The 23,361-nt window shown below is 58.3% G+C and overlaps 2 protein-coding genes across 22 annotated transcripts; one reads left to right on the top strand and one right to left on the bottom strand.

Annotated features, from left to right (window-relative positions):
- The first annotated feature begins 1,136 nt into the window (after positions 1–1,136).
- RARRES2 (retinoic acid receptor responder 2) lies at positions 1,137–4,428 on the top strand. 7 transcript variants are annotated; one of them, XM_047847894.1, is made up of 6 exons: positions 1,137–1,231; positions 2,212–2,459; positions 2,591–2,767; positions 3,576–3,782; positions 4,006–4,131; positions 4,313–4,428. In XM_047847894.1, exons 2-5 carry the CDS (start codon positions 2,286–2,288, stop codon positions 4,120–4,122), a joined length of 675 nt encoding a protein of 224 aa, XP_047703850.1. In that variant the 5' UTR covers positions 1,137–1,231; positions 2,212–2,285; the 3' UTR covers positions 4,123–4,131; positions 4,313–4,428. The 7 variants fall into 7 exon arrangements, with proteins under 7 accessions (XP_047703850.1, XP_047703859.1, XP_047703869.1 ...); XM_047847903.1 differs by having other exon boundaries at positions 1,183–1,298; XM_047847913.1 differs by lacking the exon at positions 1,137–1,231 and adding an exon at positions 1,305–1,445.
- A 133-nt stretch (positions 4,429–4,561) lies between these two features.
- On the bottom strand, positions 4,562–18,286 carry LRRC61 (leucine rich repeat containing 61). Of its 15 annotated transcripts, XR_007149784.1 has the most exons (7): positions 17,993–18,286; positions 15,771–15,941; positions 15,229–15,388; positions 13,683–13,908; positions 9,559–13,193; positions 9,379–9,431; positions 5,969–6,132 (listed from the first exon to the last, which is right to left on the bottom strand). XR_007149784.1 is itself a non-coding variant. In XM_047847597.1 (5 exons), exon 5 carries the CDS (start codon positions 13,157–13,159, stop codon positions 9,929–9,931), a length of 3,231 nt encoding a protein of 1,076 aa, XP_047703553.1. In that variant the 5' UTR covers positions 13,160–13,193; positions 13,683–13,908; positions 15,229–15,388; positions 15,771–15,941; positions 17,993–18,286; the 3' UTR covers positions 7,948–9,928. The 15 variants fall into 15 exon arrangements, 11 of the variants coding, with proteins under 11 accessions (XP_047703663.1, XP_047703653.1, XP_047703553.1 ...); XR_007149781.1 differs by having other exon boundaries at positions 8,408–13,193; XR_007149782.1 differs by having other exon boundaries at positions 9,379–13,193.
- Positions 18,287–23,361: the final 5,075 nt, after the last annotated feature.

Here is a 23,361-nt window from a genome sequence, read left to right as displayed (position 1 = left end):
GTGTTTATCCCTACTCCCTTCCAAAACTCCATCAAAACGATGGTAAATGAATAAAAAGATATAAATTCACAAGGAGAAAGAAGCCGGGAAGGAGACAACCATGGTTGAGACACAGAACCTGTTCTACAAGCCGGCTGGGAAGGAGCCGTGGTAACTGAGCTACCAGAAGCCAAGGGTCTTTCTGGTACCCCCAGAGCACATGGCAAAGGAAGCTGTCAGCTCCCTGTGGAGAAGCACAGCAGGAGTGAATAGGGAAGGGGAGGAAACTTGTGCCAAACCCTGGGCCATCAGTCACTTTCCACGTATGTCCTCATTTAATCCTCAAAACAAGCCCGTAGCGTGGAGTTTCTGACGGCCACCTTGCAGAGAAGGAAGCAGAAGTTCCGGGGATTTGGGGGGAGGGTAAATGAGACCCTCTGTTTGGGGTAATTAGCCTAGGGCCTGGAGCCAGAGAAACGCCAGTGCTGGTCCCCGGCCCACCAGGTCCCAGAGCTGGTTCCTATTTGCTCAGGATGCATGGCGGCTGAGTGGTATTTGGACAGTTTCCCCCTCGTCCCACACTAGCCTGGTGAATTCCATCACACCGTTCCGAGGTGCCTGCGGGCTCGCACGAGACCTCTGAATCTATCAGCACCAAGGATGAGACACGCAGGATCAAGACTGAACATGTTTGCTGGTGGTAACTCACTGGACACCATACTCCTCTCTCTCCGTGTGGCCTCGGAGGCAGGGGGAGGGGTCGAATGACTCCTGAGGCCTCATCGGGTTTAAGGATGTCTGTATTTGTGGGAAGGCTTTCCTGAAATGTGGGTCTGAGGATGCTGGGGACTGGTCACCCAGGAGGGGCTGAAGAAGAGGGCAGCCCTACAGAGGCAGGACAGGGGGCCGGGCAGTCCCATATTCCATGGAGAAGCCGGGCCAAGACCGCTGAATGCTTGGACTCCTCAGCCAAGGGGAAGTGGAGGGGAGGGTGGATTGGCCAGGGTTGGGGTGAAGGTCAGGCGGCAAGTCAGGGCGGGGAAGCGGGAGGGTGGATGGGAGGTGGGAGGTCTCCAGGGCTGGCTGCCTATCCTAACGGGGTGGGGAGGAGCCTTGGGAGGGCTGGGAGCTGGAGGGGGGTGTGGGAGGAGATGGGGGCCCGAACCGGATTGGAGGGTGGGGGGCAGGAAGAGGCTGACAGGCTTGCCACAGTCGGCCAGAAGGGCAGCAGAGGCCCTGAAGCAGAGAGGAGGTGAGGAGGGGAGAGGGCCCCAGAGGCAGCTAGGTGAAAGGAGGGGACACAGGGAGCAGCTCCAAGGGTGAGATCCGTCAACCCAACTGTCCATCTGTCCGTCCATGAGCCTTTGCTATAAGGCAACACCCTGGTATCTTTCACCGAGGGGGCTTCTGTTTCCACATCTGTAACCTTCTGGTTCTAAGACCGCCAGTACACCGGAGTTCTGGGGGTGGGTCCATGCCTCAGGCAACCCCAGTCATGGGCTGGGGTGGGCTGGGGTGGGCTGGGGGGATCAGAAGGGCTGGGAAAGGGGTGGTGGGGGAAGGCCCCAGAAAAGAAGTTAAAGGAGATTTCTGCCTAAAGAAGAAAGCCATGGTAGGGTGGAGCTGAGACCCCGGTTTGGTTTCGGGGATCAGGGCTACGTAGGGCCAATGGCCACAGGCAGCCCCAGCACAGGGAGGGTTAAGCATCCTCCGGGTTCCCACCCTGCTCTGGGCCCCTCCCTTGTGTTTACGTCCTCCCAAAAATATTCTGCCTCCAGCTGGCCTCCTTCAGTGTCCTGCCCCTCCCCCTTGAGTTAGCCTTGGGGGCCCGAGGGGGTGCCAGGGCCAGGGCTCCCAGGACTACAAGGGAGCCAGCAGGCTCGGGCGTGCTGGGGCAGAAGCGGACCTGGAGAGGCTGAGGTGGGGGAAGCAGAGAGGAGCTCTGGGGCAGCAGGCAGGAAAGGGGACTGGAGACACACGGGGAGAGAAAAAATGCTTTAGGAAACAGTGAGGCAGAACCGTGGTAGTGGGAGACAGGAGGGCTTCCCAGGCTCTTGGCCTGAGGACAAAAGCCAGCTCAGCATCTAGCCGGACAAGGCCAACTGTGGGCTGAGCTGGATCCAGGGCAAAGTGGGGGGTGGGGTGGAGAGGGGAGCAAGGACGAGGGGAATACCAGGGGAGTCTGGACAAGAGGGCCACTTCCTGCCCCTCCACCTCTGCCTCCCCCACCAGCTGCAGGGCCCGGGGTTGGTGGCTCCTCTGGCTGAACACACTCTCTGCAAGGCCAGGGTGACAGAGGTGAAGCCATGTGGCAGCTGCTGATCCCCGTGGCCCTGTGGCTGGGCATGGTGGGCCTGGGCAGAGCGGAGCTCACGGCGGCCCAGCAGCGGGGCCTGCAGGTGGCCCTGGAAGAATTCCACAAGCACCCGCCTGTTCAGTGGGCCTTCAAGGAGATTGGCGTGGACAGTGCCACAGACACGGTTAGCGGCACTGCCTGGGGAGGGGAAGGGAGGGGGCAGGAAGCAGGTGCAGAAGTGCTTGGGCTTGAGCACCCAGTTCTCCAGAGGCGCCGGCATCCCAGCCGCCTTCTCAGATGTGCTGTTTCACGCAGGGGAGGAGGGGCAGATCACATCTAGGGACTGCTGGGCCACTCAGCCGGCTGCTGGCCTTTGTCTGTCGGCAGTTCTTCCCTGCAGGGACCTTTGTGAGGCTGGAATTTAAGCTCCAGCAGACGAGCTGCCGGAAGAAAGACTGGAAAAAAGCTGAGTGCAAAGTCAAGCCCAATGGGGTGAGTGAAGGCCTGTGTGTGTGTGTGAGAGAGAGAGAGAGAGAGAGAGATGGGGGCATTCACTCGGTGCGAGCATATGTCATCGGGGTCCAGCAAAAAGCCGAGGTTGGGGCAGCCTCCCTAGAGGCCGACCTGGCTGTGTGGGCCCCGGGTCATGGCACTGTGGGTGGCCAGGGCCGGGACAGGCAGGAGCAGAGAGGACAGATGTTCTTCAGGGAGAGTCCTCCTCCTGTCCGAGCTCCTCTCTCCGGCTTCCAGTCACTGGTGGAAGAGGCCCACGGAATGGGGTTTGCCGGGTCCCCATCCCAGGCCCGGTGAACTCCCCACTTTCGTGAGTCTTCAAGTAGACACAGCCCAGCCTGGACTGATTCGTAACAGGGCTTAACTGTATTCTGTCACTTGGGGGGCACAGCCCTTGCCACGGGGGAGTCCCCAGGCGGGGAGTGCCATGATCTGGGAGATCCAGTGCTAGTTCTGGCCCTCCCAATCACCAGCCTGTGACTGTCAGCTCCTTGAAGGTCTTAGTTCCCTCCGTCTGTTAAGGGAGGGACTGGATTCTACCAGTGACTTTTTCCAGACTTTTATGTCATGACCCTTGTATTCAAATCAAATCCCAGAAGAAAATACAAATTAATATATCAGTAGAGTGGCTCTGGTCAAAGTCCGGTGGGGAGAGTCCATCTGGGGAAGGAGTCCTGCCTGCACACACACCATTAGCTTGAGAGCTGCAGGATGGGCCCGACTTGTGAGATCTCCCCGTCCTGGGGTGGGCCTGGCCCGCAGGACCCCTCGCCTCTCCGCCCTACAGCCTGCTGGGAGCACCCATCCCCACGGCACGCAGCCCCCAGTTTCCACCCCACCGGGGCCACAGGACTGCCCTGACCTCTCTCCTCCCCCGGCCCCATGCTCCCCTCCCCAGAGGAAGCGGAAATGCCTGGCCTGCATCAAGCTGAACTCTGCAGACAAAGTCCTAGGCCGGATGGTCCACTGCCCCATACTCACGCAGGTCCAACGGGTAAGAGTGGGCAGAGGAGGAGGTGGAGAGGAGCGGGGAGGAGGATGGCAAGGGGGGGAAGGTGAGGAAGGGGTGAGGAGGTTGTGAAGGAGGGTGGGGAGGGGCTCTGGGCCTGGCCCCGCTATTCCTTAAGGGATGTGGAGGCGGGCGCCACCCTCCCCGGGGCGCCGCTGCGGGGACAGCAGGGACAGCCATGGGCCTGAGCCGCTGCTGGCGCTGGCAGGAGCCTGAGGAACAGCACGAGGAGCAGTGCAGCAGGGTGGAGCGTGCAGGAGAGGACCCCCACAGCTACTACTTCCCGGGACAATTTGCCTTCTTCAAGGCCCTGCCCCCCAGCTGAGGCCTGCTGGTAGGTGGCCAGGACAAGGGGGACTGGGCGGAGCCGGGACAGCTGGGCCAGGGTGGGGCCCAGGGAGGCAGCGGGGATGGGGGGGGAAGGGGTAAGGATTCAGAGCCTGGGAAAAAAGCTTGGACCGACCCAAACAGCCTCCCTCACACCCAAATCTTAGCTTCTCTTTCCTTTCCTCTAGAATTTTGTCCCGCTTCCCGGACAGCAGGAGGTAACCAGTGAAAGACCCACCTCCCATCCCCGCGCCCAGGGAGGACGATCCCATTATCCCCGAGCTAATAAAACCGCTCTCCCAGATTCGTGCTCTCCTCCTCTTGTATGGCCTCCTTCTCGGCTCAACTGTGGGAGCGAGGTCTTACAGGAGGGACAGGAGACTTCCCGTCTGTGCTGGGGAAAACGAAACTCATGCATGAATGACAGGCAGCGATGCTTCCGCCAACAGAAAGATTTAATAGGGATCAGTGAGGGTGAGGATGGGCAGCGAAGGCTCCAGGGTCCCACGGGACAGGGGGGACCACAGCAGAGGGTCCTCTGAACAGGCAGCTTTGCAGGGTGGAGGACGCCAGCTTCGGTGCTCTGCCGCGTCCTCTCCCCAGGACTGGCCGGGACAGCAGACGAGCGCGCCCTGCCTTTCTTACCTTTAACCTTAGGAAAAAGCGCCTTTCTTCCCTTAAGTCTCAGACCCGCGCAGCCACGGTGGCAGCGGCCGAGGACGCGGCTCAGCACGCAGCCTCCTCCCCAGCTGCACAGCGCAGGTGGCAGACAGCCTCACGCCACCAGCCGCTCGAGGACGGTCCTCACCCATGCTAGAGGCCGCGGAGGTGGTGTGTCCTTGAAGTGCGTGGAGGGACAGTATGGGATCTTCCTTGAGGTGGGGGTAGGAGGGAGGGGCTGCTCTTAGGAACACAGGTAAACAAAGAGCCCAACTTGCGGCCCGGTGGCCAGCGTGATTAAAGCGCACAGGCGAGTACCAAGGCAGGAGAGGAGACATGGGCAGCCGGGCCACAGCGTGCCAACCCTAGGGTCCCGTGCCCAGCTGTCACGGGCCAGGGGCATATTCAAAACACAAAGGACGAGGCGGTGGCCGCGGGGCCAAGCGCTTGCTCAGCCCGGGCCAGGCTGTCGCTGGCCTGGCGGTCCAGCTCGTGGCACTCCTGCAGCGTGTCCCGGAACTGCCGGCACGCCTCCTCCAGGATGGAGCTGCTCCGGGGGGGCCACGACTCCCAGTACCCTGGCTCTACCCAGGGCTGCGCCTCAGCAGCTCTCGGGCCCGGGCTGGAGCCGGGGCGCAAGGAACTGTCCAGGTCCCGGCACAGCTGGTAGAACTCACTGCCACGCCCGGTCACGCGCTCGCCATCGATGACCTTCAGGCCGGGCAGCAGCTCTCGGACCAGCGTGGAGTAAGAGGGGCTGGCGCACAGCGGGTTGCCGAGTCGGGCCAAGGGGTCCCGGAGCCTCAGGCACTCGAGGCCCCGCAGGCCGGCCAGACACTGCAGCTGCCCAGGGGTGGCCAGCAGGTTGCCCGCGGCATTGAGACTCTGCAGGTTCTCGCAGGCGGCCAGCGGCTCCAGCCCCGTCAGCCGGTTGCCGGAGACATTGAGCACCACCAGCCGGCGCAAGGAGGCCAGCGGGCCCAGCTGGGTGAGCGCGTTGCCGGACAGGTCCAGCCACTCGAGAGCCAGGCACTCCCCCAGGCAGCCCAGGTCCACCAGCCCCAGACCCCGAAGCTTCAGCAGCAGGATGGACTCCAGGGCGAACTCACCCGAGCGCGACTTGAGCAGCTGCGGTGTGACGCGCGCCCCGTCCGCCTCTCCTGGCTTCTCAGCCTGGGGCTCCATCAGACGCGGTCCGTCCAGGCGGCCCAGGCCCTGGTCCTGTCACAGGGACGTGGGTGCCGGGAGGGGTCAGGTGACCGCGCGCCCAGGAAAAGGCACCCTCGAGTCCGCCTGGGCCAGGGCCAGAGGCCTGTTTCCAGCACCGCTGCTCAAGGGCCGGAGGCTCCTGAGGAGAGACAAGCAAACAGTGAGCAGGCCTCTCCTGAGCGTCCTGAGTCCGCAGCTGTCGACGGCACCAAGTACCGCCCAGCCCCTGCCACTGAGGCAGAAAGCGAGCTGGCCCAGCAAGACCTGAGGCCACAGAGCCCCTCTGAGGGAGGCGGGCCAGGCGCAGGCCCCCACCTAAGCAGGGGGCCCTGACGAGGCTCGAGCAGTTACGGCCATAGCGGACGGAATTCAGATTCTTCCCCTTTTCCGTATCTGCACCGGGAGGCAAATTTTCCTTTTTTGGCAACCGCTCTTTATGATCTATCTTTATGAATTCTGAGGTGTTTCTTTTTAACTATTTTAGCTTTTGAATAGATTATAGGTCACCACCACCAACAATCTGTTTTGTTTCCTTCCATATGCAGACGCAAGACAGCACGATAGGCCTTGCTTCGTTTTCTCAAAAATGTTCTTGACTCAATGTTTTATTTTTATTTTAATTTTTTTAACGTTTATTCATTTTTTGAGAAAGAATCCAAGTGGAGGAGGGGCAGAGAGTCGGGGACAGAAGATCCAAAGCGGGCTCTGGCCTGACAGGCTGACAGCAGTGAGCCCGATGTGGGGCTGGAACTCACGAACCGCGAGGTCATGACCTGAGCCCAAGTCGGATGCAACCGGCCGAGCCACCCAGGCACTCCCCCACCCTTTTAAAAATATTTTTAACTGACCCAATGTTTTTTTTAAAACATTAGCAATGCATTCAGAATGGTCTCCAGATTGCATAGGCCAACGTGTAACCTCTGGTTGCAGCTGTGGGGCCTGAAGGCTCAGCTCTCAGTCCGATGAGGAGCCTGAGGTCAAGGGAAGGAAGGGACGGTGACGGCCCTGGGAGCAGGTGCAGCACTGCCGGTCCTGATGCCATTGCTCTCCACCCTAGCCCGCCAAACTAGCTCTTTACTCCGGCATCAACGGAAGGGCACCAATCCCTATGTGCCAGACAGAATGGTCCTACCTGCAAACATGACGTCACTTCCTAAGAATGCAAGTGGGGGAAGGCCAGGCAAAGAAGCCATCCTGGACGGAAGGACCGGGGTAGCACATGGGTTCCGGGAAGGCAGGGGAAGGAGGGCCTTTCCAGTTACCAATGGCCGTGGGCCAGCATGAGCCTAGGCGCCAGTGCAAGACCACGCGCAGGAGGGAGGAGGCCTGGGCGGGGGGACATCGGCAATGCCGGCCACAGAGGGGTCAAGGTTTGAGCAGAGAGAAAACAAGAAGGGACCTCTGCTCCAAGTGGCAGCTTCCCAACCCTGCAGACTCTAGCCGGGCCTGGGCCAGGCAGGGTAATGCCTGCAAGGAACCATGGGACCATTCACTCCTGTTTATAAAACCTGGGTTCCAGGGTGTTGACCAGTCCCAAGTCTGTGTTTACACAATCAATGCAGTTTTTTAGTTCCCTCTCCAAGGAAACCGGGCCCAGAATTCCTCCCACACCCCCACCAGGGAGCTGGGGAGGCTGCTAACAGATCTGATCCGCCTCCCCCACGGCTTTACCTAGCTCCTTCCAGTCCGCAACACCCCTTCATTTCCACTTCATTTCTTTCCAAAAGCGATTCCAGGCATCCACTAAGAGGTCTGGTTCACTGTATTCAAAAGGGGTCTGCTGGGGCTTGTAAGTGAGACGCGTTCAACTTTGCACCCACTTAAAACTGTCACCCAGGGGCGCCTGGGTGGCGCAGTCGGTTAAGCATCTGACTTCAGCCAGGTCACGATCTTGCGGTCCATGAGTTTGAGCCCTGCGTCAGGCTCTGGGCTGATAGCTCAGAGCCTGGAGCCTGTTTCCAATTCTGTGTCTCCCTCTCTCTCTGCCCCTCCCCCATTCATGCTCTGTCTCTCTCTGTCCCAAAAATAAATAAAAAACGTTGAAAAAAAAAATTAAAAAAAAAAAAAACTGTCACCCATGGGGGTGAGGGGTGCGAGAGGGTCACCAGACACTAGAACCTGCCATAAAAGCACTGGAGAGACAGGGCTTCACGGAAGGCAGCGAGTACTGAAGCGTGTAGAACAGCTTCCAAGGGTCTAGCCACGTCACTGGATGCAGGGGCTCCCTTCCCCGACATGTGGGGCACATGGGACAGCCTGAGGGAGGGGGCAAGAAGACATCCAGCTGGAGGTGACCATGTGCATCGGGCCTAGGAGGCAGTCGAAGCTCTAGGCTAAAGGGACTCAAGCGTCATCCGCAGAGGTGCCCAGGGAGAATGTGTGGCTCACGGGCCAGGCTTCTGGAGGACACAGACCTCTTTAAGTATCTGCAGGCCTCTGTCCGGGATTACGCACAGCTTCCCAACCACACGCTCTCTTGGGGGTGAATGTGGTCAGGAGCCCCTGGCGCACAGAGAAAGGGAGCAGTCACGGGCCGACGTCGAAAGAACACCAACATTTATGAGGCTGAGTGGAGGGCACTGACGAGCAGCCAGAGGGAGACGTGCAAGGACCCAGCGACGGACACTGTTCCAACGCCCACCAGACTCAGAGATGAGGCCCCCGGGCAGGGGCAAGCCCACAGACTGACCACGACGGTTAGGGAGCCATGCCCTGGAGAACTGGCTCGATGACCGTCTAGACGGAGATGGCTGCTCTGGAGGGAAAGGACGGGAGGACCGGGTAGGGGCGGTGGTGGGAGGAAGGGAGGAACTGTACGTGCTCCCCACGTTACAGCTGGGAAGAACGCTTTTTGCAGGAGAGGAAACAGAGGAGCAAAGAGCACATTAACTGGAAATCGGGACTTCTGTGCCCCCAAGTCCTGCCTGGGAGGAGACATGTGGCCCTCCAGCTCACCGCCCCACGCCCCCGCCGGTGATAGTACTGCATGGTCACCAAGGTGAATCCCTGACTCTCCAGTGCACAGACCTCTGCTCTGCCCCCGGTCCCATGCTCCCTGAAATCCGCACGCCTCAAGCAGGCAGGTCTGGGCCCGACCGACCGAGCGCCCTCCCACCCGCTGTGCAAACCCAGCTGACACACAGGTGGCAGCTTGGAGCGGGTGGGCCCTGCTGAGGGAATTGGCTCATCCACGCCAACCCCCTGCAACGCTCACCCCTGAACATCCAGAATCCGAGTCCTCCTATCCTGGTCCAACATGTGTCTGCAGACAGGATTTGGTCACACGGATGGGACCATGACTAAGGCACAGAGGACACTCGTCTCTCCTGCAGGAGGCCACCTTCCCTCGTTCCGAATCACCACTGCTGAGTCTCAGTTTACCTACCTGGCAAGTGGGCTGGCAAACGGTGCCCAGGAGCCAGCCAAGGCAGGACACAGCTACAGCCAAGGGGGAAACGGTTAACACAGCGCACAAGTGGACAGTCCCGTGGCTGCTCCAGTGAGCCCGGAGACCCTTCCTCCGGCCCATCGCCTCCCATCCCCAGTGGAGTTCAGGGTTCTTTACCACAGCACGACTGCCATCCGAGACCGGGTGAGTCTCTGTCGTGGCGGTGATCCTGCGCATGGCAGGTGTTCAGCGGGGTCCCTGTGCCACCCACAGAGGTGTGTGGCACAACTTACAGTCACTTTTGGACAGAGTTCACCTTTTCTATGCACAAACCGCTAGAGACAAATTAAGCAATATATGAATGGGAAATGACATCACCCTGGGGAAGAAAAAAAGGGCAATGTGTCAAGAATCGAGAACCTGTCCCTATTCCCTCCAAACAGGTCGGGGGAGGACTCTGGCCACCTCTGTCTAATGCCCTAGAGTGCAGCATCCTGCCCTCCCCTCTGATGCCGGACACACTTCCCACAGGCAGACTTTCAGGGCGTCAGACGAGGTCGGCCTCGCTGTTCTGCTCCCCGTCGGCCAGGTCTCCACTGGGGAAGATGAAGGCAGGGGCAGGGTAGTCGGGGAAATTCTCCAGGTTGCTCTTCAAGAAGAGGAGATGTTCAATGGTCCCCACTGGGAGAGGGGCGCTATGCTCTGCAAGGGCAGGGCTGTCCAGGGAGGCACAGACGCTTCCAGAGAAGGCCCCCGTCGGAGGACAGGACAGGTAGACAGTGGCCAGTCTCGCCAGAGCTGGCCAGACCTCCTGCCTCTTCTCCCAGTAAACCAGCGGGTCCTCCTGGGCGCCAACTGTCTCATTCTCACGCAGGTACTTCTTGACGATGACACTGGCCAAGTGGCTCTCGGTGGAGAGCGACGCTCCGCTTCTCTTGGACGCCAGCAGCCCCACGCTTTCCAGCTGCTCCAGCAAGCTCTTCTCCCTCTGGTCCAGCAGCAGAGACCCCGAGCCGCCGCCCCCCTGCACAGGCACCTTCTGGCCCTTGCCCTCGGCCCCGAGGCTCCTGGTGACTCGGCTGCTCGGGGTAGGGCCCGCACGCCTCGCCTTGGGGCTGTGCAGGGAGGGTGAGGGAGGCAAGGAGTAGTCAGACACCATGATCTCCTTCACCTTGTACACGAGAACCTGCTTCCAGTGGTCAATGTCGGCCCCCGCGGGCAGGATGGACTCGATCTTCCCCTTGAAGCGGGGGTCCAGGAGGGTCGCCAGCACAAACTCCTTGCGGTGGAAGAGCTCGTTGAGCTGGCCGTCTGTGGACAGCTGCAGGGCCAAGCCCTTGGCCAGCCGGACGGCTGCCCCCACCTCCCCACCGCCCTGCTCCTCGAAGTGCCGGTTAACCTGCTCCAGGAAGATATGCAGGTAGCGTAGCTGGGGCAGCACCTGGCTTAAAGAAGCCCGCGCGGCGCTCGCCTCCCGGACCGCCACCCAGAAGGGCTGCAGGAGCGTGACCAGACTGTCCGTCAGGCTCCAAAACGTAGTCGACAGGGCCGTCCCAGCCTTGCCCAGCTGGTGTCGCCTCTCGTACTCTTGCAAGGGCCGCTGCTGCCTCACCAGCCACTCCAGCAAGCAGTAGGCGGACACCCAGTGGTCCGAGAGCTCCCAGAAGGGCTGCTGGGCCGGGAGGCCACGCTGCTGCTGCAGCTGGCCGAGGAGCCGCCGGGCCTCCGCGGAGCCCTGGAAATGGCTGCAGATGGCCCGCACCGTACCCAGGATGAGCTGGACGCTCTGATGGTGACGCAGGAAGTTCCTCACCAGGGAGTCGAGGCAGTGGGCAAAGCAGGGGAGGTGGGTGTAGCCCTCTGTCCTCACTGCCTGCTCCAGGCCGAGGCAGCCGCCCGACACCAGGAAGCCTGGCTGCAGGGAGCTGCGGCTGAGCCACAGGCCCACCTGCTCCCGCAGCTCCCCCTGCCTCTCCTCCGGAGAGCTCCCCTGGGGCAGGCCCCGAACCCACAGCACGGCCTGCTTTCTCAGGCTCCCCGACGCCACCCGCCGACTGCCCGGCTGTACGGCTCCCCAGTGGGCGGTGATGGCCACGTAGTCCACAACCGTGTCCTGGGCAGCGGTGGACACGGTGAGGTGGACACAGCTGCCCTTGGCCCACTGCATCTCCCGACACACCTGCTCCTCGATCGCCTCACGGAGCAGAGGCAAGGCTCTCCCGCAGAAGAAGGCAGGAGGCGGCACGTGGTAGCAAGGGTCAACCTGGGCCATAAACCTTCTGAAAGGCAGCGATGACACAAAGGACAGCGGCAAAGCCAGGCTGCAGAGCAACTCCGCGATGCTGCGGGTCCAGGCCTGTGCTCGGGGCTGGCCGGGGGCATGGGTGCCACCCTGGTCCACCCCGACTGCCGGCGGGGAGGCGGCAGGGTCATCTCTACAGGAAGGAGGCAAGAGAGGCGGAGCCTGTGACAGCTGCTCAGGCCTGCCCGCCGCCAGCTGCCTGCCACCATCCACCAGAGGGGAGGCATCCGTGCAGCGTCCTGGTGACGGCAGCCCCTCAGGGGCAAGGCCAGCAGGACTTGCGGGCAGGCCCTTGTGCTTTCTCTCCTCGGCCCCGCCCTTCTTCTCCCCCGGGCTGGCGGCGGCTGGCCTTCTGTCTCTCTCTAGTCCGTGCTTACTCACCAAGTGACGGACCAGGCCTGAGGTTTGGAAATGCCCCTTAAATTTGCCCAGTCTGATGCTGGCATGACACAGAGTGCAGGTGACGTGGCAGACGTCCTTGCAGTCAATGGTAAAGAACCGTCCGATGTCTGACACGACCTTGTGACCCGCGGTGTCCGCAGGGCCGGGGGAATGCCCGGGAAAAGCCCAGCCCTTGGTCTCCGCTTTTAGAGTTCTGACCAGCTTCTTCAGGCAGGGTGGCTTGTCCCCGACAGCCGCAAGCAAGTGCCTCTTCTTCCATTTCTTGAGGCGTCGCAGCTCTCTGGCCAGATGGCCGATGAGGAGGTCAGCTCGTCTTGCCTTCTCACTCTCACCAGGCTGGCCCACCTCTGGCCTGTCCGCCCCGGCTGCCTGGTGTAGCGCTGGGGGAGAGGGGGACTGGCCAGAGCTGAGCGCTGGGGCCCTCGACTTCTTTCCCGTCGGCTCCCCCTCCTCCCTCTGCCCTCGTGCCTTCTGTTTGGACACCTTCTTCTCGGGCTGCCCAGGGGGCTCCTGCCCAAGCACAGACTTGAGGCTGTAGAGGCCAGAGTCGCCCTTTGGCTTCCTCCGCCCAGGGCTGGCCTGGCACTTTTCACGGGAGGCAGCTGGGTGCAGACCGGGCCTCCCCGGGGAGCAGGCTTCGCTCGTCTCACTGTGGACAAGTAGGCCCGGGGTGCCTTCCTCCTGCTCCTCCAGGAAAACTCCGTCAGGTGAAGGGACCGACGAGGAACTGGGGAGGGGGTGAGGTCTCTTCCTCCGTAGGGGCAGATCCGTCTCACTCCCCTTCGGGGAGGCAGACAGTCCGATCTTGCTGTGGCCACTGACAGCCCTCTCTCCTATGTCTACAAACTCAAGTTTGACCTCGGTCTCCGGCAGGCGCCCCCCCGCACCCCAGCCGAGTCCGTGAGAGGTATTGGTAGCTCTGGTTTTAAACTTGGAGCTAGGAGAAGCCAAGGAAGCAGCTGGGCTCCTGGGTCTGGTCACAGAGGAGGCAGCACACATAGATGGCCCCTGCCCCACTGATCCTGAAGGTGTATGTCTCTTGGGGGGCTTCCCGATTTTTTCCACTTCCAACATGCTTGGGAACTTGGGGAAATGAGATGGGCCCAGGCTGCAAAGCAAGATGAAAAGAACGGCTCTCAGCTCCCCTACTCAACCGTGGGGACTCTGCGGGGAAGGCCAGAGGGGAGAAAAACGAGCAGAGGACAGAGGCGTAGGGAGAGCCTAGGAAATCAGCCCCGGGACAAAACTCTCAAGACCGCAACCTCCTTGGTGAAGGCTGACATTCACTCCTCCAGACTGAATGGAACAGCCCTCAACCAGAATCCCCAGGGCCCTCTGTACGTTAGCAGTTTCTACATCCATCTTTGCCAAACTAACTGAGGTTCTCTTTTTCCTTTCGATGTTTATTGAGAACCCAGCAGGCACTTGGCGATTCTGCCTTGTTGTGGATAACGGAGAAGATCGGCAAGGTCCCTGCATGCACGTGGCCTCCAGCTTGGCTGGAGAGACAGAAGTAAGAGACTGACCCGCACAACAGGGAGGTGCAGGAACAGAGGGCCGCCACTTGCAGCTGTGAGTCCCCAAGGAGGGGACTGACCTGGCCAAGAAGTCAGGCAGGTCTCCCTGGCAGAGGTGCAGGCGCCAGGTGCTGTCAGCTCAGGCCAGGAGGCATGGAGCCCATGTCTCTGCATCCCAGGCACCCAGGCTGTGCCCGTTACCTGGCAGGGCATCAGAAACAGGTCATGATGCTGGGTACTGGGCGGTGAGGCCGCCAGAGGCCTTGCTTAGATCTTCTGAAATTCCTTCTCTAGAAATCAGCCAGCCTGCATCAGGAACACAGGACAGCAGCACAGAACAGTGTAGCCCCTGATGTCAGTGACGCGTGCCCCCCAGTGTCCCGTCACTCCCCTCTCTCTGTCCTAGAGAGACTCTATGCTCTGGATCTGGCCCCCACTGCTCATCAACACCCTTCTTGCCAAGGCCACCAGCGTCCCCCTCGGCACCGCCTCCAATGGACCTCTTTGCAACCCGTGGGGGCCGGCCCACGTCTTCTGTCTGGAACGCCACCTTTCCGTGGCCCTGGGATACCACACTTCCACCTGCACCTCCCCTGCAATCTCAGTTCTGGTCCCTCTTCCTCCGCCTGTTTCTTCCTGCTGTTTCCCAGGGTTCGCACCCAGATCTCGATTCTCAGTTCACATACCCTCCCCAACTGGGGTTGCGTTTACACACTGACACGGCGAGCCTCTCTCCGGCTCAGATGGCTCTCTCCAGCTCCCGCTCACCTGTCTTCCTATAGTCACCTCACTCGTAAACGGGACAGTGTCTACCCAGATGCTCAAGCCCAGGCACGACCTTTACCTCCCTTCTCCTCATTCGCTCTCCTAGAGATCGGGTCACAGTCAGATCCAGGCACACCAGAAAAGAGGCACAGAGAAGTCAGAAGAGAAGTACGTGGAAAGGGAAGGAAAGAAAGAAAAAGCCCAGCGCGAGAATGCATCTCTCTAGACAAAGGACAGACTCGCAGAAGGTGACCTAACAGCTCACCACACACATCAGAAAGCAAGTGAAGTTCAAGTCTCATCACGCCGAAATGAGATACGGATTAGACAGGAAGATTTAAAACCAGTACGTTCTGACACTGAGTGATGTTAAACATTAAAAAGAATCACCAGGCAGGCTCCACACTGGGAGTGGAGCTTGCTTAAGATTCTCTCTCTCTCCCTTTGCCCCCTTCCCCCCCACCAGTGCCCACCCTCTCCCCCACCCCTCTCGTGCACATGTATGTGGGGGGCGGTGGGGGGGGAGGGGGAAACAGAGAAAAAGAAAAACAGAATCACCAGAGAGAGCAGGACTGCCTTTGTAGGTGACAAGCCCACTAAGGCGGCTCCGGGAAGATTCTGACCATATACGAGGGTGAGCGACGTGATGCTGAGCCCCTCCCAGCGGGGAAAACCTCAGAAGGATGAGAGGCATCACCCCAGGCCCACTGCCCAAGAACCCAGCTGCTGCCACACCGAATATGTGACCCCCCCCACGGAGAGGCACCGTGGACAGGCTGGACGAAGGTGCCGCGAATTGTAAGACACCATCCCGGGGCCCAGGAGAAGTGCTCTGGGACATCAGAACCGGACTGGGCTTACCTCAGCTCTTATTTCATGGCTGTAGAATTGGAAATCCAGAGTGGGGGCGTGATGGCAGAGCGGACGACCAGAGCCGGCAGCAGGCCTCCAGAAGCGGCCTGTAGGCTTTACCACCACTGACAGCTCAGAGCGAGCAACTGAAACCTGGCCCGAGTCAGACCTGCGCTCACCAGTGATGGCCGAGAAAAGGAAAAAACCGGTGTGTTAGGACTGTGCCTGGCTCACACCAGTCCCGTTCTGTTCTCCAATGTGCCTTGTCCCGTCAGTACATCTTTTTTGGTCGATCCATTGGACCACTTAACAAGAATTCATCGGATACCTGCCGTAAGCCAGCCCTGTGCCCTGAAGACACAAATACAGGAGAGGAAGCACCCGGCTGGCACCCGAGGCTTAGGACAAGAAGACAACCTGGAAATGGGCTCATGGCACCAGACCACGGCAAGCGGTGTCCGCGCTGTGAAGGCCGGGCCTCGGCCTGACCTACAGATAAAAGGATTCTGTGACACTGGACTTTGGACTCCATCCTGCGAGGGGTCACTTACCTTCAGCTACTGCTTCAGGATCCTTAACTCCTGATGGACTCCCTGAGTATAGCTGGGACCTTGCGCAGGTGCAGTCGCCGATGTAACACACTGCCTTCTCTTAAGCCACCAAAGCACACAAGGACGACGACGAGGCTGACACTGGGAGGACCAACTCGAATCGAAATGAATCTAAGATGCAAAATTTGAAAGGAAAACCATTCAAAAACTCCAGTACTTTGGTTATCGGTGAGAAGTTACTTGTGACATTTCTCCTGAGAGATGATAAACGCACATTAGAGGACAGCTACAACGCAGAGGCCCTTGGGCTACCCACTGAGCAGCATCACGAGCACCGCAGCGAGGCCATGTGAGGCAGGCACGGCACACGGGGGGCGAGGAGGGCCGGGCAGGTAGTGGCAGAGGGACTGGGGCTGCGGGGACAGTTTGGACAGCTCACTGGGGGACAGAGGGGACTCCCTAGTGATCCCATTGACTAATGCAGGTCACTTTTGGATATACTGATTCGCGGTTGTTCTGCAGCAAATCTTTAGAAATACATGTGACAGATACGAGGTAAGGTCTGAGCTAAAGGTACAGATCCGTGTGAAAGCCTCCACAGAAACTAAGGAAAGGGCCGGAGGGAGAAGAGAGTGGCGGGCGGCTGTCCAGGCAACGCGGACACTGTAGAGAGGCCAGAAGGGGAGGGGACTTCCAAAATGACTGACAGGCAAAGACAGACACAGAAGAAACTAAAGCCAAGTTAGGAAAGCCAAGAGAAGACTCTCCAGGTAGGCCAGGCAGAGTCAAGGTCACTGCAGAGGACGAAGACGGAGACATGGCTGTGCAGTGAGAACTGGGGGACACAGGTGCCTGCCATGTCAGAGGTGGGGTGGCGAAAGAAGGGCCACGCTTTGGAGATAAAAGGCTTGACTTCATCTCCAAACAGAGAAAGGGCGCAGTGGGAAGAGAGAAAAGAATATACATATACAGGAAAGAAGTGATGGCAGGAACTTTCTTTGGGAAAGGGATGCAGGACACAGGCGGTGAGCGGGTTTATCTTTGGAGACGAGAAAGAATCTATTTTCTCTGAGAGCAAAGAAAGACGGATGGCTGCGGTGCCAGGCAAGCCCCTGAGTGCAGGTGGGGGAAGGAACTGAGGCAGTTTATGACAAGGAGCCTACAGATTCCCAAGGGGAAGCCATAGGTCTCCAGAGGCAGCAACCTGCTGGCTGAGACTGAGATGGCAGGTGTCTCTTGCATGTCTCCTACATCTGTGCAGCCTGCATGGATCAGGGGGCTCTCTTCTAACTGCACTCAGCAGCCCTTTCCCCATGTGCATGCCCAGAAGGCAAGGAACCACTTCCCTATTTCTCTGTGTCTGCCTCACTCCAGAGCCTCGTGCAGAGCTCAGCCTGCCCAGGGTATCCCATAACTATGCCACACCTTTCTCTCTGTTTTTACTGCCCAATCCCACCGACCAGCCCCCTCCTGTCTTAGCTCCTGCGCTGTCTATCCATCCCAGACCCCAGGACATTTCAAAGCACTTGCTGGGCCCTCAAGTCCTGGATTCCTCATCCCCCACCCTCCACCCACTCACTTGCGGGGAGACAGAAAGGTGGGGAGAAAAAGAATGGGAGGAAGGAAAAGAGTAGAGCAAGTTACTATACATTTTGGAGTTTGACCACGCGCGAAAATTTGGCTTCCAGCAAACCCTAAGCGAGACGTTTTAAAGAATAATCGCGTGTCGTTAGATTTCACATTATGCCAAAGTGACAAAAGATGAGATCTGTTTTAAATTACACACCAGGAGAACCCGTTGCTGTGTTCTGCGAGGCTGCCTTCCATAACGGACTGAAGAGCATGAGGTCTGGAGCCAGGATACGTGGGCTGAAATCCTGGCTGCTACCTATGATCCCGCACTAGGGTGCCTCGGTTTTTTCACCTATACAACAGGGATAACAGCCCCCACCTCACAGGCTTGTTCCGTGAGCTAAAACATGTAGAAGCCTGTTTAAGGGCAGTCCCTGGCACAGAGCGAGACTGGACACGACCCACTGTCCAATACAGACAGCCTCACCGGGCGTGCTTTCGGCGCCGGGCACTGGGAGGGGGCTGCTAGCCAGGGAGGGAGACCCCGGGGCCTTCCGACGCGCCGGGAGGGGCTGGGCAAGGCGCCCCACCCTCCAGCCCCGGCGTCCGCGTCCGTGAAGCGGGACCGCAACGCCCCCTCCCCGGCTTACCTAGGGCCTGGGGTCCGGGAGGGGCCTGGCCGCCCGCTGAGACCAGGCCCGCGAAGCTGCGAAGCCGGGCGCCGCTCCCGCCGCAGCCGACAGCCCCGCAGCAGTCGGCAGCGACGAGCCCACCGCCCCACCGGCCACCGCGCCTCACCCCCAGCCGCGGCGGGAGCCCCCGGAAGCCACCAAAGGCCCAAAGGAGCCGGGGTAGGGGGCTCGACTTCCGGGACGCGCAGGGGCTACTTCCGGGAGCGACGCGCGCCCACCCCTGCCTGCGGATGGTACGCTCCTCCAGCTGGCGGCCCGCGCCCCCCAGTGCGCAGGCGCGGGCGGCCGCGGCCGGAAGCCCTAGGATTGCGGGGTCAGGTCCGCCCTAAGTCGCGCGTTCTTTTCACCGTGGCTGGGAAACCCTAGCACTAGTTTAATACCGCTGCTTCAGCTGCGTGGCCTCGAGAAAGCAGTCACACGCGCGAAGAGACAGCGGTGGCCTAGTCTTCCTCCCTAGCTGATGTCCAAGGCCCTTTCCGACCCGGGCTCCCTGCGCCCGGGGAAGATGCCCGAGTGCGACCCGCGCGCAGACATACGGAACCGCAGCCATTGTAATGGACATGTTGTCGGGGTCTCTTCCAGCCTTGAAGGCTCGCGCGGCATTTCGGGAAGCCCTCCCGGGGTGTCTCCCGGGACGGTTTCCCACCGCTTGGCGGTGCCGCGAAGGCTTCGCCCATGTCTCCTGGGACGCGCTACCACCTCCGCAAACAGCAGCCGTTCAGGGGCCACGGAGGCTGCGCCCCTTGGGTTGGGCAGAGAATGCAGTGTTCTTCCACGAAAGTGCCCAATTCTTGTCTCACAGGCTGCCTTGAGCTTCTTGGCAGCCCTAGGGTCAGATTGATGAAAGGGCCTAGGCTGGGGTCACTACCTAGCCTTGGGCAGTCGTTCCTATTCATCTTGCCAGGGGTGGTCTCGGTTTTTACCCTCATAGCGTCCCTCCCCTGGCCCCCAGCAAATCTACTCCAGGCTGGTCCAGCCCTCCTGTTTGGGCTAAAACTAGGACCTCTGCAACAAGAGTACACATCTTTACAATTTATCGAGTCACTTTTTAAAGTGTTATTTTTAAATTTAAGGGAGAGAGAGAGAGCATAAGTGCGCACAAGCCAGGGAGGGGCAGAGAGAAGAGAGAGAGGATTCCCAAGCAGGCTCCGCACTGTCACAGAGGAGCCTGATGCGAGGCTGGAGCTCATCAATGATGAGCTCATGACCTGGGTCAAAATCTATAGTCAGATGCTTAACCCACTGAGCCACCTAGGTGCCCCATCAAGTCATTTTTAATGTTACTTGATTCTCTCAGTCCATGTGCCAGCACCATTGTTTTCATTTCTGTAGCTTTGCACATCGTAACTCTGTCATACTTTCAAATATCTGGGAGTATCCTCAATACTCTGCTTTTCCAGTAATTTCCTGGTTATTTCTCCTTTTATTTTTTCCTGAGAACTTTAGAATAAGCATATCTACTCTAGTATCCCCTCCCCCCCATCTTTAGTGTTTTCATTGAGAGGACACTGCATTTGTAAGTTATGTCATGGACATTTGACAGGAAGCAGAAATGCAGATGCATAGAGGCGCCTGGGTGGCTCAGTCGGTTAAGCGTTTGGCTTCAGTTTGGGTCATGATCTCAGGGTTTGTGAGTTGGAGCCCGCATCATACTTTCTGCTGTCAGCTTGGAGCCCACTTCTGATCTTGTCTCCTTCTCTCTCTATTCCTATTCCACTTGCACACAGATGCACGCACTCTCTCTCTCTCTCTAAAAATAAATAAACTTTTAAACAATAAAATAAGGGGGCACCTGGGTGACTCAGTCGGGTAAGTGTCAGACTTTGGCTCAGTTCATGATCTCACGGTTTTTGAGTTCGAGCCCCACATCGGGTCTGTGCTGACAATTCAGAGCCTGGAGTCTGCTTTGGATTCTGTATCTCCCTCTCTTTCTCTGCCCCTTAACCCCCTTACCCGCTTGCACACGCGCACACTCTCTCTTTCTCAAAAATAAACTTTAAAAAAATAAAAAAGAAATACAGATACATAAACAGGCCCCAGGTATCTTTCTTGGTCCTCGATTCCCAGGTCATACTTCATATATCAAAATGCTCACAGTGGATCAGCATAGTGTCTGTGATGGGAACAAAAAAAAAAAAAAAGGAAAAGGAAGCTGAGGTCCTGGCAGAATAGAGTGGCAAGGAACTAACATATATAAAAATAGTGTGATCAATAGCTTCCACTTACTGGTGAGCCAGGCACTTTAATCCATTCTCTTGGCTCATATTCCCAATCTCTCTGAGGCAGGCACTATTATTATTATACCAACTGAGCAGTAAAACGAAGATCATAAAGATTAAGTAACTTTCACTCAACCAACATCAATTAGTTGATGATGTTAGTGCTGGCTTGGTCCTAGCATTCTGTGGTTTTTTTTTTTTTTTTTTTTTTTTTTTTGTTATGAGCGATTCTTCTGCAGGTTAACACAGAAAGTGGTCTGAGTATTTTAGCCTAGACTTTGGTCATTTGCCCTCACTTTCCTGGTTTTAAAAGCTAAGCTGTGGTGTCTGTCAACTGACTTTGTTCCTGGAAGCCCCAAGGTTTATACACAAAGGTCACTTCCAGCACACAGACCTGGAGGTTATAACCACCCCTACTCGATTTCACCTCTGCTCACATTCCCATTGCTATCAACTATCCGATTTCTGTTCAAAGCAACTAAAATTCATCAAAAGGCTTACTCTAGGGTCTAGAATAAGAGGTAACCCCTGTGGCCTGCATGAGAGTACAGGTCTGTATCTTCTCTTCCTTGTTCAGAATCTGGGCTGATGGGTGTCTCTTGTACACACTGGAATATGCCAGATCTCTCGGGGATGTGGAGGCGGTAAGAAGACACACAAGATTTTTGGAAGCCTGGCATCAGAGCAGCGTCAAGCTAGCAAGTTTCCTTAGCTCTTTGCCCTTTGGTTTTGATAGTGCCTGGCTCCTAGCAACTGCTCAATGAACATTAGCCGTGGTTGTGGTTACGTATCCTTGAAGGACATTCCACTCAGGCTATGTTATCCTCTGGAGGGTTGTCCCTGCTCCCCACTAACAGCGGTGCTCTAAGGCCACAACCTCTAACGTGTGCAAGGCATCCCCAGGGGTGGCGTAAACCGGTCTCAGGAGGTTTAGCGCCTTCGTGAGAGCACTGCCCTCTGCTGGCCACCCTGTGTGTGTGCAGCTTAGCTTACCTCGGCTGCCTTTGGTGTTTCTTCTCTTGGGGTTCGTCCAGTCCCAGGGTGGTCTCCAAGGCTGTTTCCCTCCCTACTCTGCCACTAGGTATGGTGCAGGGGTTTCCTACTCTCTGCCACTTCCCATCTTTAGGAATCTTTTGCTTCATGTAAGTTCTCCGAGTGTCTGTCCGAAGAGACATTCACTGATGAGCCCCCACGTGGCAGATGGCAGATGTTTGAAACGAACTACAAAACAACTCTCGGCACGTTTCAGTTCAAACCCTGCACAAAGAGACTCAACCAACCGCGTGTGGCTTCAGACAGCCTAAGGCTGGATACCCGGGGCAACGTAGCCCTGTTGGGTTCTTCTCTCAAAAAGCTCTGTCAGAAGAATTTACGGTCATTTCCAGCCCAAACCTGACCACAGACCTCTGACCCTCTGCCCTCTGTCCTTTCTTACAGCATTTACTAAAAACGCTTGCAGTCGTGAATCCTTCCTCTGTCCCTTTGAGAGATATATACATATCTCCTGCAATCCAGTGATGTCTCCCTCCAGGACCTGAACCCCAGTCTTCCGAAATGAAATCAGGAAGGATCGGGTCCCAGTCTCTGTGGGAGACACAGGTGGCCTAGTGGCACTTACACTAACCAACCCTTTGTGATTTCTCACTTTCCTGACTTACTTGAGCCCTCACTCTCCCTTTAAACTGCCGGTCACCTCAGCACAGATAAGAGGGAGCTCAGATTTCCCTTACTATCAGTAGTTACAGAATAAAACCTGCTTCTCACTGCTTTAACTCATGTCCAGCCATGCTTATCTTTGACAAGACCTGTTCATCTTGCAGTTTCTGCCGTGGGTGCGGGGGTGAAAGCTTTGATAGGAATGCAACCCTCACCCAGTGGGTGGGCATCAGATCCTGGGAGTCATGCACCCATGCTCTCAGCTGCTCTCCCTTCTCCCTGGATGGCTGTGCAGGCATAAAGGAAGGGAGCGGAGGGAAGGACCGTGCTGGGGAAGGGGCTGCCAGCCCCAAGCTGCTCTGTTCGGAGGTGGCCTGGAGAGCGCAGGATGCTCCCCAGGACTGCACCCGAACAGAGGGACAGACACACATCCTGAGAGAGTCCGGAGGAGCGGCCGCAGGCTGATGCCAGGGAAACTGAGAAGCCAGGGAAGGGAAACTGCGAGGGAAAGCAACCGGATGTTGCCCCCCCACCTCCCCAACCCTGGGCCTGGGCCAGTGATCTTCAGCATCCCAGACCTGAGACCCTAAGGGGGGAGTGGCTGGGGGAGCAGGGAGCCCAGAGGGCGGGGCTGGCTTAAGTTTCAGCTGCAGAGATGGAGATGCCACACAGCCTTATGGGGTACGTCCCCAGGCCCGGGGCCTGACCCGCAGGGACCCAGGAGAAGTGACCCAGGAAGGTCCCCTTGTTGTATCACCCCCTTTCTCTCTCTTGGGCTTTCTGAAGTCGCTGCTGTCCCCGGTCTCCCCTCCCCCTTGACCTCTGGGGGGGGGGGGGGCGCCCTCTGAGGCCCTGGACCTTCCTTCCTCTTGAACCACTTCCAGGAATCCTCTGGTGGTTCTACTCATCCAGCTCTCCTCCCGTCCCCTTGAGAACCTCTTGTACGCCTGACGGGGGCCCTTCTTTATCTGCCCGTCCCATGATCGCTGGCATTCCCGGGGGTCTCACACTGCACCCCACTCCACGGGCTCAGGGACCACCGTTATTTTCTGCTGAAGACTCTCAGCTCTTCAGGCCACATCTTCCTCCTGACTTTCAAACCCATTCACCTGACCACTCACTGGACATCTCCACACGGATGCCCTGGACACGTCCGACTCACCAGGAAACAAAGGAGACCACAGGCCACCGTTTCCCCTCTGAAACCTGTTCCTCTGTGGCCCCTCACGGAGCCCATCAGCCAGCAGCCCTGGGACATCCGTAGCTACTGCTCACTGCAGGGCCCCCGCCCAGAGCCCAGAACCTTCTGCATCCATCCCCGCCTGCCCCTCTCCCACAGCCAACAGGCTGGTCACCTACAGCCCTGACCAGACCTTCCAGCCGCCCCCTCGCCTCTGTCCTCACCACCACGCTCCACTGGGACCCTATAGACAGGCTCCTGTCCGTGACACA

This window comes from Prionailurus viverrinus, chromosome A2 (assembly GCF_022837055.1).
Source record: "Prionailurus viverrinus isolate Anna chromosome A2, UM_Priviv_1.0, whole genome shotgun sequence".
NCBI classification, from domain to species: domain Eukaryota; kingdom Metazoa; phylum Chordata; class Mammalia; order Carnivora; family Felidae; genus Prionailurus; species Prionailurus viverrinus.
Note: the sequence above shows the minus strand (reverse complement) of the source record. Positions and strands in the feature narration are given on the sequence as shown.